The following is an 18760-nucleotide window of genomic DNA, read 5'->3' on the forward strand; positions in this document are numbered from 1 at the left end:
GGTACCGAGATAGGATGGTAGGATGGACGGTGTCAAAGTGGAGGGCTGGTGTGTGTTGTCCTGCTCCTCTGGGCTTGGTGCTCTAAAGCAAACTGCTCCTGGTGTTGAGCAGTGAACATGACAGGACTGGGACGCCTGTGAAACATGGGCAGATTTTCACACGCAGGTGATCATCCCTTCTTAGTAGGGCTGGGAATAGGATTGGAGTTCACAGCAATGGCCACACCTGGGTGCCTGCTGCAAACAGTGTGCTTTTGTTGGGAGCAGGTGAAGAGGGCAAAGGTGCTTCTCCCTACCAGCCTGTGGAGCACCTGAGGACACACGGGTGCCCTGGATGGGACACAGGGAACAACTGCCTGTTTCAGTCTGTCCTTCCAGCCTCTGACAGTCACTGTCTGCCCTGATAATCTAATCCTCTCCTGTTTGTGTCTGAGTGTTGTTTCTTCTTCCAGTGATCCCCGAGACATCAGCCTCCAAACCTGGGATTCCCCTAGCTGTTGCAGAGCAGCCCTGGTAGCTGTTGTTTATGACAGCAGACCAGGAGTCCTTCTTCTTCTTCTGTGCCTCAGTTTCTCTCAGCTCCGATGGGGGAAAAACAGCTGCTGGCATGAGGGGTCCTGGCTGCTCCCTGCAAGAACAGGGAGTGTTGTGTCCCTTTATGCCAAGAGACACAAGAGCCTGGGGCATTTATGTAGCTCACCTCAAAGGAAGAGGTTTATATTTCACAAATACAGGTTTATGTTATGCAAATAATGGTATTTATAGTCTTCAGTATGAGCTTGTAGCTGGGGCACCTCTGCAGGGAGATGAGCAGCCCACTGCTTCTCTGGAGTCACTGAGGAGGGAGACCCAGGCACAGGGTCCAGCAGGAAAGTCAGGAGTGTGGCTGGGGGGACAAAGAACTGCTGCCCAAAGCAATGGGGCTTGGAGGGGTGCTCAGAGACTGGACAATGCCTGCAGCTTGAGAGCAGGAATGGGATTGGAGAAGAAGGTTTCTTGCACCATCCTGCCATCAAGCTCAGCCCTGGCATGCACTGGACACATTTTATGAATGTGTAAAATGTGCATGTACATGTACAGAAGCAAGATGTTTACTGTAAACTGAGCAGGGTGGTAAACTGCTTTTTGGGGTCACTCAATGTCTATTGAGGGTAGGAGAGCCAAGCACTTGTCTTGGTAAATACCTTTATAAGTGACTTTTAAAGTACCTTTTCATCCTGAGACCATGGCTTGCTTTGCCATCCTCTCCCATGTAGCTAATCTTGTATACCAGTTGACTTTTCCAAGGTCATCCAGTGAGGTGACAGCAGAGAGTCCAGATTTAGCTCTGATTAAAGCATCAGCCCAAGTGGTGCAAGCTGGCCCAGCGCTGTGGCTTCTCTCTGCTGGATGTCACTTGTCAGCAGGTGCTTGCAGCCCTCAGGGGACAGGCTGGGCATGGTGGCTGCAAGTCCCCTGCTCTCTCCCTGTCCTTGCCAGCACGTTACAGCTTGGTAAATCAGCCCTGAGCTCAGGAGCCTCAGCAGCAGCTTTGGGGCTTAAAAACTGGGTTTAGTGGTGGTCTTAGCAGTGCTGGGTTAACAGCTGAATTCAATAATCTTAAAGGTATTTTCCAACCTTTAGTTGAAAATGGTTCTGTGATTCTTTGGGGTTGGATACCAAAGTGCAAACGCCTCCGAGCTTGCAAATCACACTTGAGAAAGACCAGTTGAATTTGTTCCAGAGATCCAGATTAGCAAATCCTCTGGCAGATTAATTCTTGCAGAGGAAGTGTGGGGGGTTGTTTGGTTTGGGTTTTGTTTTTTTGTTTAAAGCGAGGGAAATGAAGGGACATTTCAGCTATGGGATTGCAGAGTGCTTTGTGGCAGGGAGCTGCTCCTGCCCCAGGTTCAGTCACAAATTAAACTCTTGCTCTGATCCATCCCTGGAATGTAGACAGACCCAACAGAAACCAAGGTCTCAGAGCACCTGAAAACAGGTTCCTGAGGCTGGGACAGGATCTGAACAACCCTGGCAAAACCCCTTCAGACCAGCTCTGCTAGTACTGAGAAAATGGTGCTGTGCCAAGCATGGAGGAAGTGCTGGTTTATCCTGACTTTCCCAAGCAGTTCCCATAGCATCACTCCCACATCCTCCCCTGCAAAAGGGATCAGGGTCCTTCCTGCACTAACAGGTCTTAATTAGCCCAACAGCCTCATCTGTATCCTCCTCCTACACCCCCTCCATCCTGTTTGTTCCCCAGCTGCATTTATGTCCAGATCCTTGCATGGATCACTTTTTGCTCAGTTTCACCACTGCTTTCTGCTCTCCTGGGTTAACTTGGGGTCTGCTTGTCTGCTTTGTGCTCGTTAATCACTGATAATGTGGCTGTAAAACCAGGTGAGAAATCCCCCTTTTGGGACTAGGTTTAATGGCCATTAGCCAGTGCTGGGATAAAATGGCTTAGCCTGGAGATGGGAAATGAGAGCTGAGGAGGCAGCTGGCACCAGAGCATGCACTGACAGCTCCTGTTGGCCTGCAGGAATTCAGCAAGCTGTGGCTTGTCCCTGCTCTTTATCCCTGTGGTGGATCTCTGCCTGGTGGGTGACTGCAGATGGTTCGTGTGCATGCTGGCCCTTGCCCTCCTGACTGCCACCATCCCCTCTGGTCCCCAGCTGTCCCAGAGCCTGTGCTTTGTGTGCAGTGTGGTGCCAAGAAGGACAACATTCCCTGAGGCAATGGGGATCTGGAGATGTCTGTGGAAGAGATTGCACAAATTCATGGTGAAGGTGGTTTTGGGAGCAGCTGTGGCTCGTGCTGTGTGACACCCTAACCTGCCACACTGCCCTGGGAGTGGACAGAGAGAGGGACCATGGAGGACCTGAACAGATGGAGGTCCTTGCTAGGAACCTGGCTGAGGTTACTGAGGATATCTGGAAGCTGTGGGTGCTTTTCTTCCAGCAACTGGGAAGGTGAGGGCAGGGTGTGTTCCTAGGAAAATGAGGCTTCTCCAGAAATGAAGTTACCTTGTCATTAGCTGCAAGAAAACTCCCGCAGGTGAGGATGTGGCAGAGGGAGAAATGGGATGTGATGCTGCTGTGGGTAGCCTAGCCCTGCTGCAGGGCATCTCTTTCATAGATTGATATTTTGATCCTGAGCAGTGGCTGAAAGTTCCCTCTAACAAGCTCGTAATTATGATTTAAATTGGCTTTTATTAATAAGGAATAAGGGACTCATTGGGAGTGAGATCAAAAGGAATGTTTCCTTGTGTCTGACTGCTGGATCTGTGGAGCAGCTGCAGGAGGTTGTGTGGGGTTGAAGGTGTTCAGCCAGAAATTTTGGAGCATGGTTTTTAGGAAGCCAGCTGGTTTTGGGCTCCAGCTATTCAGTTTTGGCTCTTTAGCTCTGGGCAGATGCTCTGCCATCCCAGCCAGGCCCTGCCCAGCTCTCCTGTCCAAGGAAGATGTCCTGCTCTGAGGAAAATATGGGTGATGCTTACAGGTCATAACAGGGTAGAGGAGAAGATACAGCAACTTAGTGCTGACACTGAGGCTCATACCCAGAGGGATCACAATGTTTAGTTTTGTGATTTCTGGAAAAGGAAAGGCAGGAACTCTTTATCCCAGTGGGAAGTGCAGGTCCCTGTGTGCCTTAGGGTCATATTTTCAGAGGGGTGTGGAAACAGCAAAACGTGGCCTTGAGCCTTTGTTTCATGGACAAATCCCCATTGGTTTGGCAAATATGTCCCTCCTCTTCTTACTTTTCACATGTTTCCTTGTATTAAAATTTTAGATAAAAACACACTGGAACATTAGGTTAAGGATGACAATTTATTAGATGTTTTCTATCTGTTTAGTGTTGAATCTGCCTGCTTTTCTAGGGCATCTTGAACTCAGTGCTCAGGTTAAAGGCCTGTCTCCTTGCTTGGTTGCCCAAATGGTTTTCCTCATTTTTAGATGCTGTCATTTGAATTCATCAAGATCACTGGTGCATGTTTTCCTGGCTGTGGTAAAGGACCTGCTGCCTAGATGGCCCTGAGCTCAAGGATATACTTGGTGACACAGAGATCAGTGGAGTTCTCAGCTCACTGATAAAACCTGAGGACTCTGTGCACTTCACACTGGGAAACACCTAGGAGGGATGGAGGCCTCTAACAGGGAATATTACCAGAAGGTCAAAAAAGCTTATCTTTTGAGATAAGCCTTTGCTCATCTGTTACACCACAATCTGAAGGTAATTACTAGGGCATTGCAACTCTTTCTTCACTGTGGTTTGGAGTAACCAATGTGTTTCTCCAGCCTGGAAAGCAAGAGGGTATGAGGCAGTTATTGAACCATGTGAAAGTTGGGTTAAACCGTCAATAACTGCCTCAGAGCCAGATCTAGGTAGAAGGACATGGCCAAGGTCCTTGTTTCCCAAACAAGTTCGAAAGCTGAGTTGAAAATATCTGCAGGCTTCCCGTCTGCAGACAGATCTGGCTTGATTACTTTGTTCCGGGTGAGGGTGGGCGGGTCAGTGAGGAATTGACCTTCGTCTGTGTGAGAGCCTGAGGCAGAGCATGTGAAGGGGTTGTGCAAGATGCAAGCGTGGCTGTGGCAGGACCTCTGCATCGCTGTGATTCACCCTCCCACGTGTGCAGAGGGCAAATGCAGCCTCAGTTTCCACTGCATTTTGCTGGAGCCCCAGGCCAAGCAGTTGGATGCTGATGGGTGCCTGACACTGCTAAAACCATTTTCTATCTTTAATGTCAATTACTATTTCCTCTTTGTCCACAGACAAGAACAGGCAGGCCAGAAAAACCAATTAATTAATTAATTGTGTTCCAGGCAAAACTGTCAGGGGCAAGGTGAACTGCCAGCTGGGGTGACTAATGTGAGTGTTGTGGGGAGGTGAGCACCAGCTCCAGGGAGCCTGGTGGGCCCTGGACACAGCCTGGAGGACAAGAGGGGCCCTGAGCCTCTCTTTCCAGAGGAGGATGTAAAATTTCTCTTTTTAAGTGCTTTCCAATGCAGAAAAGTCTGATGAGGGGATTTTCAAGTCCCTCTGCCATAGCTTAGTGCATGCACTACCTACTGACTTTACTCTGGCTGTCAGAAAATGTGATGTTTCATCACTCATCTTTCCCCCAGGCACCTGGCAAAGGCACCTGGAGAATTTTTTCTCCCTGGTTGTCTCTGGGGGTAGGAGGGACCAAGTCCTGCTATGGGCAGGTACAAAATCCCTTGGGTGTTTTTGTGGTGCCATTCACCTCCTGCCTTGGTGGTGGCACAGAGCCCCTCACTCACAGCAGCTGCTTGTGCCTGGGGATGTGCCCTCACTGGGTGTCCCACATCTTCCTGGGGCAACAGCGCTGGGAGGCAGCCTGGGGTGCTCTGATCAACCCAGACAAGAGTCAGGGCCCATAACCCTCTGCTGAGGTCAGTTCTGCTGCAAACCATCCCCCTTTCCCTTCTGCTGCTGCAGCAGCTCTAGAGCAGCCTGGGTTTGGCAACGGGGAGAGCTGAGCTTTGGGCTCCTGGCAGCAGCAGGACCAGCACATTAAGAGCTGACCCACAGGGTTGGTTTTCACTTTGGGTAAGTTAACACATGCTGCCAATCCTGCACAACCTCTCATCACTTGGTAATGCTGAGGCATCACCTGTTTCCTGCAGCAAGTAAAAAAACCTCATTTTTAAAGGAGTTAATGGGTTCCAAAGCCTTGGATGGGAAAGTGAGGGACGGTGCAAAGACCTGGCAGCTCCAGCTCCTGGTTCCTGTAGGAACACAGAGCAATGTTTGTGTCTCCTGTGTGGTGCCGTGGCATTGTGTTAGAGGAGCCACCTGCCTGGCACACCTGGAGCTGGTTAAAGGTCCTGCAAAGCTTTTTCCACCTTATGTGGCCTTATCAGACAGCCCTAAGGTGGGGTAGCAGGGAGGTTATGGCATTCTGTAAATGCTGGCTGTAACCTGAATTTCTGCTGACAAGCCCTCCCTGATGAACAGATATGTGTGTGGTGTCAGCAGTGCCAGCACTGCAGTTTCCACCTCTGCCCAAGACTCTGCTAGCACTTGAAGTGTGGCTTTGCTTTGGGCAAATTCACTGGCAGTGCAGTGAATTGGGATAGAGGTTTGAAAATACTATCTTAAATCAACTCACGCTGGGTGGTGACTTGGCTTAGCCATGGTTTCTGGTGAGCTCCCTGTGTGGGGAGAGTCTCATCCTCTTCCACTGTGCTGGTGTTAAACCCTGGTTTGGGGATGTGTCTGCCCTTCCCTGCTCTGTGGCTTTGAGGGTCTTGTGGCAGTAAGGATGGAGACTGGCAGCCTTCAGAGCACCCACAGGAGGCAACAGCCACTTGCAATCAAGAGTAGGATTAACTCAAGACTTCTCATTCTTCACTTGTGTCCTTGCTCTTCCTTTTCATTGTGTTGGGCCTGAACTGCCAATGTCATCCAACTTCTGGCAGCACCAAAGCTGAAAGAGTCAGACCCTTCCTCCTGTGGTCCAGTGTCAAGTAGGGGTTTAGCAAATGACAACTGCCAAGAAAAAAAAAAATCCTCTTCCCGTTTTAGCTACTCACATTTAGTGGTTGTATTCATGTTCTACTTGCTTGTGGTTATCAGTGGAAATGGTTAGGATAAATTTGAGATTATTTTATAGACTAAAACATCAGAAACAAGCTTCAGTTGTACCTTTATCCCTGAAAGCAGCCTAGGAGGACTCCAGATTCTCCTTTTGGCAAATGATTGTTAGAAGTGAAGCCAGGAGCAAGTGCCCAATCTGCACATTTCATCCCCCATAATGCAGTGTCTGTGTGCTGCAGGCCAAGCAGCAGGCTGCAGACTGCCTTTCAAACTTTTCAAACCCATTTCAGAATCTTTATTGGGAAAAACAAATTCACGGCATCTCAACTGTTATTCAAACACATTTAATAAACAAAGAGAAACAGTAGCAAAGGGCACTGACATGTGACAAACTGTACAAAACCTCCGGGTAGGAGCCCAGGCCCGGCTACCCCGGCCCTGCCCCGCAGCCAACCAGGCCCCCTTCGCCTCAGCCCACTCAGTCACCCCTGAGAAAAATCAGTTTTTAAAAATGTGCAGAAACAAAGACACTTCAAGAGGATATTTCCAGTCTTGCCATAATGGAACAATTTAGGCCACTGGGAAAGTTAAAAAAAAAAAAAAAATCTAAAGTGTCATACACTCCATTCCCAGGATTAATGCTTTAAAGTGAACCTTCCCAAGAGGCATAAGCACTCTTGGACAGCCAGTAGATCTACCCCTGCTCTCCTACTCTACTCACCACAACATGCTACACTTTTTTAGAGTGAATGGGACAAATTTCATCTTAATTCAGCACTAATTTTGATATAGTTGTGACTGAGTGAAAGGCAATGGAAGGAAAAGCCCTGTTTGAGCACAGAAGGGATGCAACTGGTGCATAATGCTGAGACCTGCCCTGTCTCAGGGTAAAGGTGACTTAGCAGAGTCAGGGAAGGAGAAATCCTTCACTTGGAATGTACCTGCTCTGGATGGACTTCATGCCTGGTCCTAAACATCACCCAAAAACTTGAGCATCCAGTACCAATGATTGATTTTGTACCATAAATTTGTTCTGCTGAAATTCAACAGACCCTGCAATGGAACTCAAAGAGTCCATGGTCCCCTGGCACCTTCTCACTGCCAAAAGTAGCATGAAAGGGAAAACCAAGATGCAACTTGGCTCTTTCTTGTGCTCATCAGTTAAGCAGCTGTGCCATTCACCTGCTAATGGTCACTTTTAGGCTCTCTGTGGCTCAGAGGGGACAGCCATGGCATCACTGCATCAGGCAACCCTCCCTGGGCTTCAGCACGTGTGACACAAAGCAGCCAGGGAAGTGTTTGTTATTCTTGTCTGCTGGAGCTGTACAGGACACAAAGTCCCCCTCTGCAGCCAGGGTTGCTTTGAGCTCCATGGTTTAGCAAGGTGCTCAGGTGGCATCAATGTGGCAAACACAGCCTGACCAGTTCCTCTTGCCTTCAGTTTGGTATTTCTTGACCAGTTCCCAAAAACTCCCTCCTCTGAGGAAGGCAATAAGACAAATGAGTGTCAAAGGGCTTTTCAGGCTGCTAACTTGCATACATGTGCTTGATTTCTTAGCTATGAGCACAGACAGTGGCTGAGGCTACAGCATAGGGACAGAGGAGGGAGATCTGTACACATCACAGTGTTGTTCAGGCCCAGCCAAGGTGTGTAGTCTGATCACACCAACACCAGCTCACCATGTTATGAACAGGGCAGATGGAGGGAAGCAGAGCTGGGTTCTTCAGTGTGATGGAAAGCCAGCTGTGATTCAACAGCCTGTCACTGACACAATGTGAATCCAAAGACATTTGGCACAGCCTGTTGTTACCAGGACTAATCTAGCACAGACAATTAAGCAGTCTGTCTTGAGAATGAGGCAAGGGCTCCACTGCAGGAGGCACACTGGCAAAGCAGGATGGAGGACAGGCAGGAGGACATGCAGAAGGACTGCAGAGAGGCAGAGCACAGCGGTGCCACTCAGTGTCTCTGCTGCACATCTTGGGCACTGAACTGGTTGTTGGACTGTTGGTAGGACCCTCTCAGCAACAAGTGGTTAAGATGGAAAACCTGCCTAATTCTGTGCCAAAACTTTCAGGAGAACATGGGTAGCTGAAGCCCTCCAAAAAGGAGCCCAACCCCTCAGTCCAGGTGAGGAATTTTCCGGTAGCTTATTGAGAAACATCTGCTCTGAGCTTGTCAGTGTCTGAATTCCAGCATCTCCTAAGCTTTGCTGTAATGTCAGTTTGGGACTGAAAATGACCCAAGTGCCAGAACACTCAGGCTACAAAGAACAAAGCCAGGATGAAAGGGGAAAAACATGCAGCAAATTCCTATGAAATTCCATTTACCAGACTAGGAGGGACATCCCCTTGGTTAGGGGTGGCACAGAGTAACAGAGGGGAACCAGTGACTGCAGTTTGGCTAAGATAAGAATTCAAGAGAGGCACAAACAAACATTTTGCACATCCATCCAAGGCATTCCAAAAAAAAAAAAAAAAGGAAAGAAAAGTCACAAAAGTTGACACATCACTTTGGACAAGAAACATTACAATAGTTTGGCAACTCTTCACCAAAACCCCCCCACCCCAGCTCTGTGACGTCCCTCTGTAATTTGAGGTGATCTCTTAAAGGTGGGGACATGAGGGGGCTGCAGGTCACTGTGTGTAAATCAGGGATCTCCTCTGCAAAGGATCTCGTGGGGTCAGACAAACCTGCCTGCTTGGTACAGTAGAAAAGAAATTCTGCCTCAAGCCCTCCCTGGTGAGAGGGAAGGAGACAGAGCCCACACTGCTGGAGACAAACAAGGCAAAGCTGAACTTGGCAGCAGCAAGTCCCTAAACCTTATGACTTTGCACCAGGCTAAGATATGGCCATGACAGGGTACTGGGGAGGGAAGATGTCACCACTCTTCCTCTGTGGAGAAGTGTAAAAGGATGGGATTATCACTCTATCACTATTTTGGGTGAACACAGGTCTCTTTGTTTATGCATACAAAGTGATGGGCTTTGGAAAATACCAGGAGCCCATGTGGAATAGTGTTACCAGTGAGACCTGTGTCAGATGGATACACAACTCCCCTCCCCTCAGATCTAAACTCAGCTCTTAGGAATTGAACAAGGAACAGATACAAAGCAAGGATAGAAAAGTTTGTGTGGGATTTTTAGGAGTGGTTGTTTTGTTCCTCCTTTTAAAGCCCTGTTCTTCAGATCTGGGGGAGAAGGGGGAGCACTGCAAGGTCCCTGCACTTTTCTGGAGCAGACCTGGGTGCAAGCAATGGCACAGCTCAAATATGTGGGAGCTTCCCACCCACAGCAGCCTGTGGAAGGTGGGATTGATTACAAGGGCCTGAGGACCTGAGCAACCTTCACAAAGGCTCCGGCTGGGAATCCGGCCCAGCCATTGTCGGAAAAATTCAATACAGCGCTGGCCAAGGAAATCAAACAAATACTTGTGGGAAGGACTGTCCAACTGGAAGAGTCTTTTCCCTTCTCGGTTTCCAGGGTAAGAGAAAAGCCTTTGGTTATGACCAGAATTATTTGCCATTGGCAGGACAGGCTTGGCTTTGCTTTGCATTAGCTTGGTTATTGTACAAGGGCTGGGTTGCTCTGTGGAGAGATGCTCTGCCCAGCTGGACTGCCCTGTGACATCTGGGAGTTTAATGGAGTGGACACTTGAATTACATCCGGGATCCTCGCTCCTGAAGAATCTGAAACACAAGAGATCTTCTGTGAAAACCTCAGACAAGTTTAAATGCACAAGTTTCTGTTCAGAGTCCTTGGGTTTTGCAGAGAAAGGAAGCATGGACTAATGTGAGAGCAGCTTGCAGGCTTTTATGCCACCAAAACAAATGATAGGCTGGTTAAGGGTAAGTGAGCCCCTTCTCTAGAAATTCTGCTCAGCTGCTTGCCAGGAGGTAAAGATGTTGCCTTCTGTTTTAATTCTGGGAAAAAAAAAAAAAAAAAAAAAAAAGGTGGATTCATGGAATGGTTTGGAAGGGACCTAGGCACCTTAAAGATTATCTTGTTCTCTGCCATGGGCAAGGACACCTTCCACTAGACCAGGCTGCTCAGAGCCCCATCCAACCTGGCCTTGAACACTTCCAAGGATGGGGAGGGTTGAAAGAGAAGAAAAATCTTGTTTCTCCCTGCAACATCCTTCAACCACAAAACCTAACCTCAAAGGTCCTTGCTACTCTGTTCTCCCTCTTCAAGTTATTCTTTCCTTCATTTGATCTTATTTCGTATTTTGATCTTAATTTGAAGTTCACAAAGAGCCTTAGCTCTTGTCCTGCAGTAAATCATGAAATCTTCCAAGAGGGGATGGAGAAGGCAATGGAAAGCTGATCCACAGAACTACTGCTGCAGCTTGGTGCAGGAAAGGTTTTTCTTTCTAGGGGAATTCAAACTGATACATCTGAGCAGGTGCCTTACCTTGGCCTTCTCACTTGGCTCCTTGACAATGCCATTGGTAGAATTGTTGAGCTCCCTGGACACAACACAGAGGAATTCTGCCTGGTCTTCATTTCCATAGTTATAGGAAGATCCAATGCTGATCAGCTGTGCAACAGGAGACAGCCAAGGTAACAATCAGTGAGCCTTGATTTTATTCCTGCAGTTGCTGTGAGAGAGGAGTGTCCCAGATCTGTTCTGGATGAAGTGTCCCCTGCAGCCTCCTGTGTGTGTGTGTGGGTAAGGCAGGGACACATCCGAGCTCCACAGCCCTCTAGTGGCACCTGGAGCCCCGGGAAGGAATTCCAGCTTGAAACTAATGCTGAACACAGCAGAACATTGCCCAGCTTCTGGGGGTGGGAAAGGGAAAACAGATTGTGCAATACATAATATCCAGTTCACTCAGACGTGGGCAGGCATTGCAAATTGCCTGGTCCTTGCTGAACTCAGCTCTCAACTGCCTTGTGACTGATGTGGAAATGGGAATTCTTTACCCCAGGCAGATGTTGGATTAGCTGGGGACATGTGGCAAACAGACACTGTCCTTTATGTGGATGCTGCCAAAATGGAGTCTGGTATCTGTGTAAACAGGATTATATTCTATTACTGTTGTGTTGAGGGGGTCTGGACTCAATCCAAGAAATCCCATCTGTCTCATTCATCATTATTACATTAAAAGGACATCCTGGAGTACAGAGCTAATTTGTCATTTACAACTCAGTTCTGCTTTCCAAAAAATAAATCCAAGTCATCTGAAGAAAGCATTGTGACTCTTACCAACTGTGTGTGTCCAGGAAACTTTAATGTGCAGCATGCACCTTAACTTCCATGTCCAAACAGATTTTGGAAGACCAGCTCCATATTTATAGATTATAGATTTAAAAAGGAAGATTAGGAGAGATCTAAGGGTGCAGGTTCCCATGAAAGGCACTGCCTGTAGCCTCAAGGTTTTGGGGGTGTAGATATGGATGTGTGAAAGGCAGATTCTGTAAACTGTTGGACAGCAAAACCTGGGTGTTGGAGAACTGCATTTTCATGGAGCAATGAGTGGTCCTTGGTCACAAGATTTCACTATTTCCTTCCAGGGGCAGGTTTTTGGCTGCCTCTCCACTCTGAGATAGTTTTCAGGCATTAAAGAACAGATCCAAAGGAACAACTGATGGGAAGTGCTGTTCCTAATCCTCTGCCTCACTTCATGTCAGCACACTTCCCACAGCATCCACCTGTTCTGAAGCTGGACTAAATGGGAAGACACTGCTGTAAATCCACAGACCCTATTCTGTAGTTTCTTAATATAACATAACACACAGGCCAGCTGGCTCCAGTTCTCCCTCCCCAGAAATAAGAGAACTGTGTTTGATTCCAGAAACCAAACGTGGACCCAATGCCCTGTGCATCTGCAGTGATAGCCCTGGAGCCAGCTGCACTGCAAAGGCATCTGCAGAGAGTTCTCCTGTCACTCAGAGCCTCTTCAGCAAATGCAGCAGTTGTGGCTTTGAGGTTCCAAGAAAGTTGTGCTCTGTTTTTTCATGGCTCTGGTAATTTTCCTGGATAGAACTGTTATACTGTGGCCTGGTGTATGTGATGAAATGCAGGAGAAGGGAAGAACTGCCCTGGGATTTGACAAGGAGAAAAGAAGCCCTGAGAGAAAATGAAATCTCTCTGGGAGCTTGAGTGACTTTGCTCTCCCCTGTCAGTAACTGGACACAAGTGGATTGCTGCTCAGGTCAGGCTGCTTATTCAGAAGAGCAGAGCAGTGTGAAAAGCAACTCAACAGGCAACTCTACCTATTCAACATCCACTCTTCAAAAGGATTGTGCCATTCTTTGGTAATGGTACCTGTTCAAATTTCCATCCGTCGGACATGGTGGACACCATCTGTGTGAGCTCTTCCTCTTGGCACTGCAGCACTCTGTACACGTGTTTCACAGGTCCCTGGGGCACAGAGAACAATGCCTGGGTTTAGTAATTGCTTTACTAGTATCATGCTAGAAAATTAGCATGATATAATTACTAGGATCATGCTTAAAAATTAATAAGCTGCTCCTGCTCTCATCTTAGGAAGTCAGAGCCCCCCAGGCTTTCTAAGGGCTTTTCTATCCCACTGATTCCAAAACAGAACCCTATGCCTGGTACTCTTCTCTTAAAAGCTTTCTAGGTGTCTCAGCTACAGTGAAACCAAAACTTCCTTAGCTTTCAAAGCCATTTGCTGCTTTTTGAAAACATTTCTGAAATTGAATCTACTGGATGTGCTGATATCAGCTGAGCATCAATGGGAAACATGTCACAGAGAGACAAAGGGAAGAAATGGTTTAGAGAAGGAAGAGTTTGAGCTGTTCTTTGCCAAAGCAGTATGTTTTGCTTTATAATCACCCATGCCTGCTCCTGGCCCCTCTCCTGTAAGTGTCCCTTGCCATTCCCTGCAGTGCTGAGATGGCTCAGTGGTCTGTGCTTTATAAAGCCACACTGAGGACTCTGCTCGCCATGCCCTGCATCCACCTAACAGCATTTATTCCCCTGTTGCTGCTGAACCAAAGAAGTGCTGCTGCAAGGGCTGCAGCCATGCCTGTCCTCCTGAGGCCCAGAACTGCCTCCATGACCCAGGGGTGCATTACTTGAGAGGTTCTGTTCTCGTTGTCCCGTATCCGCTCCTTCACCAGCCGCACCAGGGACGCGATGTTGTAGAACTCGGCCTCTTCCAGCACCCCTGTCGAGGAACCAAAGCACAGATTCTGTTACTTTGCACAGGATAGCATGAAGATGATTCTGTCACAAGGATTCAGCCCTGCTGCTGACTCCAAATCTAGCCCAGATGTCAGAATCCCAAATGTGCCACCCACCTCCTGCTCTGAGGCTAGGAGAAAATGCCTGACTAGCTGTCAGCTCCTCTTGTGACTTAAGAGGATCTTTAAGAAAGATTATTCCCCTTTCCCTGGGATTATCAGAAATCTGATGGTACAATGTCCATTTCTTCACCCAGCCCCATGGTCTGTGAGGGGCAGATGGGCTGCACCAGACCTTGGGCTCAGCACAGTGCCAGGGCGTGCTGTGAGCTGCAGCCTCTGGGAAGACACAGAATCTGATGACTTCATCCCTGCTAATGAGCAATTAACAGTACTAACAGCACTCCTGGGAAACTTGCTCACACAGCTGATGGTGAGGGCTCTGGATGTGCTGTCAAACAGGAATTCCAGCCTCCCCTGTGCTCTTCTCTCACCTTCCTCTGCGAGCTCCTTGTTGATGATGAGCTTGCCGTGCCGGAGGTAGTTCAGTATGGGCCCGAAGTAGGTGGGGTCTCTGTCGATGAGATACGCCCCAGTCTCATCCTGACAGCAGAACAGGCACGGCTCAGTGGGGCCAGCAAACAAGAATTTCAATCTAACACAATGAATGCCACAGTTTCCCTTTGAGAACACGGGTTCGTTTGCCTGTGTGGAGATGTGCTACATTTTTAAACCATTTTTCTTTTTCAGGGTCTGATCTATGAACATTGCAGCCCCAGCAATGCTGGCAGGTGCCTTACATGAAGCACTTGTGCACAGTTTATGGGCCTGGAGAGGAAAGCTGGGATTAGGAGGGTTTTTTCACTACAGTGAGAACCAAAACCTGGCACTTCTGCTCTGGCTAAGCCTGTTCTCCAGACCAGTTTAACTAGGAGGAAGATGGGATCTCCACTTCTAAAACAGCCAAACTTTCTCCACAGCCAAAACTGTTCTCTTTTTTTTCCCCTTTCTACTATTGCAAACACACATTGCAACGCTCCTGCCATGTGTCCAGCAATACAACAACTATTGGCATTAAATAACCAACAACTGACAGCCAAAAGCACCTCTTGAGCAGCTTTGCAGCATTGCCAAGCCCTCTGCAAAACTCTCACATCCCTCTCTTAAGGACTTTAAAGCATTGTTTCTCCTGCCAATCTACTCTAAAGCAGTAAGAAACCGTGCAAACCCACTCAGAAATCTCTCCTCTCCTCACTGATGCTGCTGACTGATATTTCAATCACAACCAGGATTTATCCTGAGATTAAACTCTGAATGGAGCAGCAACAGACTCGACTGATTCTGGCTGACCCACTCACAACACATTTACAACACCTTGTGCACCTGATCCCGTGGAAAATCTGCAATTGCAAGAATAATTGTTTGTAAAATCCTTACAACAAACTGCAGTGACTTCAAAACTGTCCAGCCATGCAAGCAAAGTGCACCATCATCTTTTATGAATGAGAGTGAAGGGAAATATATTAAAAGCAGCAAACAAGCTCAGGGTGAGAAATTGTAACATTCCTGTTTCTAGGAGTTTCCTTCCTTCCTTCCCTCCCCGCTGTGAGCACCGGGGGAGTGCGGGCGGCTCCTTGAGCGCAGCCCAGGGCGGTGCAGGGATCGGAGCTGCGGCATCCTCGGGGTGCCCCGTTCCTCTCCCTGCCCGTGGGGCACGAGGGACGAGCCGGTGATGTGTCACAGTGACGAGCCCCAAACCGCGGCACACCGGCCCAGGCACAGCCCGGGGCCGTACGGGAGGCTCGGGGCCAGCTCTGGGCACCCCGGCGGCGACACGGGGAGGGGCTGTCCCGGGATGGGGCCCGGCCCCGCCGCGGCCTCACCTTGTCGGAGCCGAGCTCGGGCCCGTCCTGGCAGCACAGACGGCACAGGAAGGACTTGGGCTCCCGGCACAGCGTCTGCCGGGTGCTCACGAAGTACGTGCCGCCCACGTTCAGCCGCACCCACTTGGAGGCGGCGGCGGGCGGGGACAGCGCCCCGGCGGCCCCCGCCGCCGCTCCGGCCGCGCGGGGACTGGGCGGCCCCGGCGCCCCCCCGGGGCCCGGGCTGGGCGTGCGGCCCCTCGGCGGCCCCTCGGCCATGGCGGAGCCTCAGCGCCCGCCCGCCGCCATCGCCGCCATCACCGCTTCCGGCCCGCGCCGCTTCCGGGGATGATGACTTCCGGTCAGTCCGCGTTCTGATTGGGCGGCGGGAGCAGAGGGGGCGGTACTTCCCGCGGCGGGGACGGCGGTGTCGGTCAGTGAAGGTGAGAGCGGGGCCGGGGCGCGGGAGCGGGAAAGGGGAGCCGGGCGGGGGAGCTGGAGTGCCGAGGGTGGGGGACAGGACACGCTGGGGACGTGCTCGGTGGTGGGAGGCCGGTGGGAGCGGACGGGGGCCAGCGTGAGGTCGCGGCGGGGCTCAGGAGCGACCCCTGTGTCCGGATCCCCGTGCCCAGATCCCCAGTGCCCGCCTTCCCTCCGTGCCCAGATCCCCAGTGCCCGCCTTCCCTCCGTGCCCCGATCCCCGTGTCCCGATCCCCAGTGCCCGCCTTCCCTCCGTGCCCCGATCGCCAGTGCCCGCACCCTTTCCGTGCCCCGATCCCCGTGCCCGCACCCTTTCCGTGCCCCGATCCCCAGTGTCCCCGTTCCGTGTCCCCGGCCCCGTGTCCCGCCCCATCCCGCCCCTCATGCCGCGTTCCCGGCCCGAGCCGCGCTCCGCGGTCCCCGCCCGCCGTGACCCACCGGTGTGTCCGGGCCAGGCGGAGCCATGGCGGGACGCAGGGCTGCCCTGAAGGCCGTGGATTGGGCGGCGTTCGCCGAGCGGGTGCCGCCGAGCCAGCGAGCCATGTTCAACGCGCTGAAGACCAGCAACGATGCGCTGACGGCCCGGTGAGTGCCCGCTCACAGCCCGCTGCGAGTGCCGCTGTCTGTCTGTCTGTCTGTCTGTCTGTCCCTCTGCGGTCCCGCAGGAGTGGCCTCGCAGGTATTAAAGCGGGTCACCTTGAGGCAGCTGGTGGCTTTTTTTGGCAAATCACCTTTAGTTAATCTTCCCCAGAGTAAACCCGTAGCTGCAGCTCTGCGAGCACACCTTGCTTTGGCATGAGCTTTGTCACTGTTAAATGCTCTACAAATTCATCTTGGTTCTCAGATCCTTTAGCATCCTGTGCCTGATGCAAGTGCTGGCAGCTGCAGGGAGTCCTGCTGGTTGCCTCTGGCTCAGTGTTGTGGAACAGCCTCGTCCTTCCTTAAGGGCTGCACCCAGAGGGGCTGAGTGAAGCTCAGCTCTGCTTGTCTGTCCTGAGGAGCCTGTTCCAGGGGCACAGGGATTTGCAGAAATGGCTTGTTTCAAACTGGAGAGCAGCTAAACTGAGCAGAGCAGGCTGTGCTGGTGCTCAGGCTGCTGCTCATGTCTGCTGTGCTCCATCCTTTCAGGTTGGCTGCGCTGCCAGAGAAACCCCCGGCCATCGACTGGGCTTTCTACAAAGCTCATGTTGCCAAGGCTGGAATGGTGGATGAGTTCCAGAAGAAGGTCAGTCTCCTTGCCATCTGGGTATTGCTCTTTGGAGTTTAATTGGGGCACTGAGAGGAAAACACTGGGATCAGCAGAGGAGCTTGGTTGTGTCAGTGTGGAAATTTGCCTCCCAGAACTGGAGGCACCCACTGAGCTCAGATGGGGCTGGGAGCTTTGTGTGGGGCAGTAACTCTGTCATGGGGTCAGTCTGTGGTGTGGGACCTTCCAGCTGCCTTCCAGTGCTGTGGGGAACGGGTGGTGTGTGTGTCCTGGGGGTGGTGGGCAGGACAGAGGAGATGTCTGGAAGCTCCTGGGTGAGCAAGTGCTGCTTGGGAAGGACAGGGGACAGCTGCGCTGATCACTTTTGGCTCATTAATGTACATGGTTGTGAGCAAATCCTAGGAAGACAGGAGGGAATGCTGCCCTGCTGCTAGGGAAGGTGACCTCGATGTGAAGGATTGTTTCAGTCAAACAAACCTTAAAAATACTTGTCTTTCAATTTACAGTTCAGTGCACTGAAGGTTCCAGAGCCAGTGGATACACAAACTGCCAAGATTGATGCCCAGGAGAAGGAAGCTGTAAGTGAACCACTCCCTGCTGGGGCTGTCCCTGCCTTCTGTGGGGATGGGAAGGGGTGAGAGGGAGGGGATGTTGTGGATGTGCCCCTGCACACACGTGCCTGGCTTTCTGAGTAAGGGGATCCCTGCCCAGGGCAGGCTTTGGCTGGCTGGGGTCTGCTGGAGGTCGCATCAGTTTCCCAGTGTAACAGTGATGGATTTTAATGCCAGCTGAAAGCCTGGGGGTGTGTGCAGGTTCACTCTGGGGCAGTGTGTTTGTCACAACCACTGTGCCCACGTTCTCTGCTCTCCCCAGGCCAAGAGCACTGCTGAGTACATCGAGGCTTCCAAGGCGCGCATCGCGCAGTACGAGCAGGAGGTGAGGCTGCCCCTGCCTGGTCTGGAGCACACCCTGCTCTCCTGGCTGTGCCTTGCTCCTTCCTGCTGACCTCTGACTTGTCATTATTGTCTGTCCCTGCTTCCACAGCTCCAGAAGCTCCAGAACATGATTCCCTTTGAACAGATGACCTTCGAAGACTTGAGTGAAGCCTTCCCTGAAGCCAAACTGAACAAGCAGAAATATCCATACTGGCCCCACAAGCCAATTGCTGATCTGTAAACTGGGAGCAGTTCAGGGAACAGTTTAATGACTGTCAGACTCCATGACCTTATAAATAAAGAGCTTTCTCTGTCTGTGGCTTAGATCTTAGACATAAATTCTGAGTAATACAGACGTGGAATAATACAGTAACTTGCAAACATTCCACTTTTTCTGGATTTTGTGTTTTCTACCCATGAGCTTGTTTTGGTAGCAGGACCAAGCTCCCTGTCCTGCTGATCAAACTGAACCCTGTGAAATGCAAATGAACCTCCAGTCCCTCTCTGTTGCCACGAGGGGCAGGGGATGGAGTTCTGCTGCCCTTGCAGGCAGACACTTGCTCAGAAGTTGAACGTGTG

At 50.6% G+C, this 18760-nt stretch overlaps 2 protein-coding genes across 2 annotated transcripts; one reads left to right on the top strand and one right to left on the bottom strand.

The window, feature by feature from the left end:
• Window positions 1–7137: 7137 nt before the first annotated feature.
• On the bottom strand, window positions 7138–15838 carry KCTD2 (potassium channel tetramerization domain containing 2). Its single transcript, XM_058039015.1, has 6 exons — window positions 15581–15838; window positions 14192–14300; window positions 13590–13681; window positions 12814–12909; window positions 10957–11082; window positions 7138–10232 (listed from the first exon to the last, which is right to left on the bottom strand). The coding sequence occupies exons 1-6, from the start codon at window positions 15836–15838 to the stop codon at window positions 10203–10205; spliced, it is 711 nt and encodes a 236-aa protein (XP_057894998.1). The 3' UTR covers window positions 7138–10202.
• Window positions 15839–15946: 108 nt separating this feature from the next.
• ATP5PD (ATP synthase peripheral stalk subunit d) lies at window positions 15947–18566 on the top strand. The gene is made up of 6 exons (XM_058038655.1): window positions 15947–16002; window positions 16495–16624; window positions 17168–17264; window positions 17753–17824; window positions 18120–18182; window positions 18291–18566. Exons 2-6 carry the CDS (start codon window positions 16503–16505, stop codon window positions 18420–18422), a joined length of 486 nt encoding a protein of 161 aa, XP_057894638.1. The 5' UTR covers window positions 15947–16002; window positions 16495–16502; the 3' UTR covers window positions 18423–18566.
• Window positions 18567–18760: the final 194 nt, after the last annotated feature.

Source organism: Melospiza georgiana, chromosome 21 (assembly GCF_028018845.1).
Source record: "Melospiza georgiana isolate bMelGeo1 chromosome 21, bMelGeo1.pri, whole genome shotgun sequence".
In the NCBI taxonomy this organism is placed as follows: Eukaryota; Metazoa; Chordata; class Aves; order Passeriformes; family Passerellidae; genus Melospiza; species Melospiza georgiana.

Coding starts and splice junctions, on each gene's coding strand:
- KCTD2 (XM_058039015.1), bottom strand. CDS start 15,838: ATGGCCGAGGGGCCGCCGAGGGGCCGCACGCCCAGCCCGGGCCCCGGG. Junction 11,083..12,813: donor ACGGATGGAAATTTGAACAG/GTACCATTACCA, acceptor CCTGTTGCACAG/CTGATCAGCATTGGATCTTC. Junction 10,233..10,956: donor AGCCAAGTGAGAAGGCCAAG/GTAAGGCACCTG, acceptor CTTGTGTTTCAG/ATTCTTCAGGAGCGAGGATC.
- ATP5PD (XM_058038655.1), top strand. CDS start 16,503: ATGGCGGGACGCAGGGCTGCCCTGAAGGCCGTGGATTGGGCGGCGTTC. Junction 17,825..18,119: donor ATGCCCAGGAGAAGGAAGCT/GTAAGTGAACCA, acceptor TGCTCTCCCCAG/GCCAAGAGCACTGCTGAGTA. Junction 18,183..18,290: donor TCGCGCAGTACGAGCAGGAG/GTGAGGCTGCCC, acceptor CTGCTTCCACAG/CTCCAGAAGCTCCAGAACAT.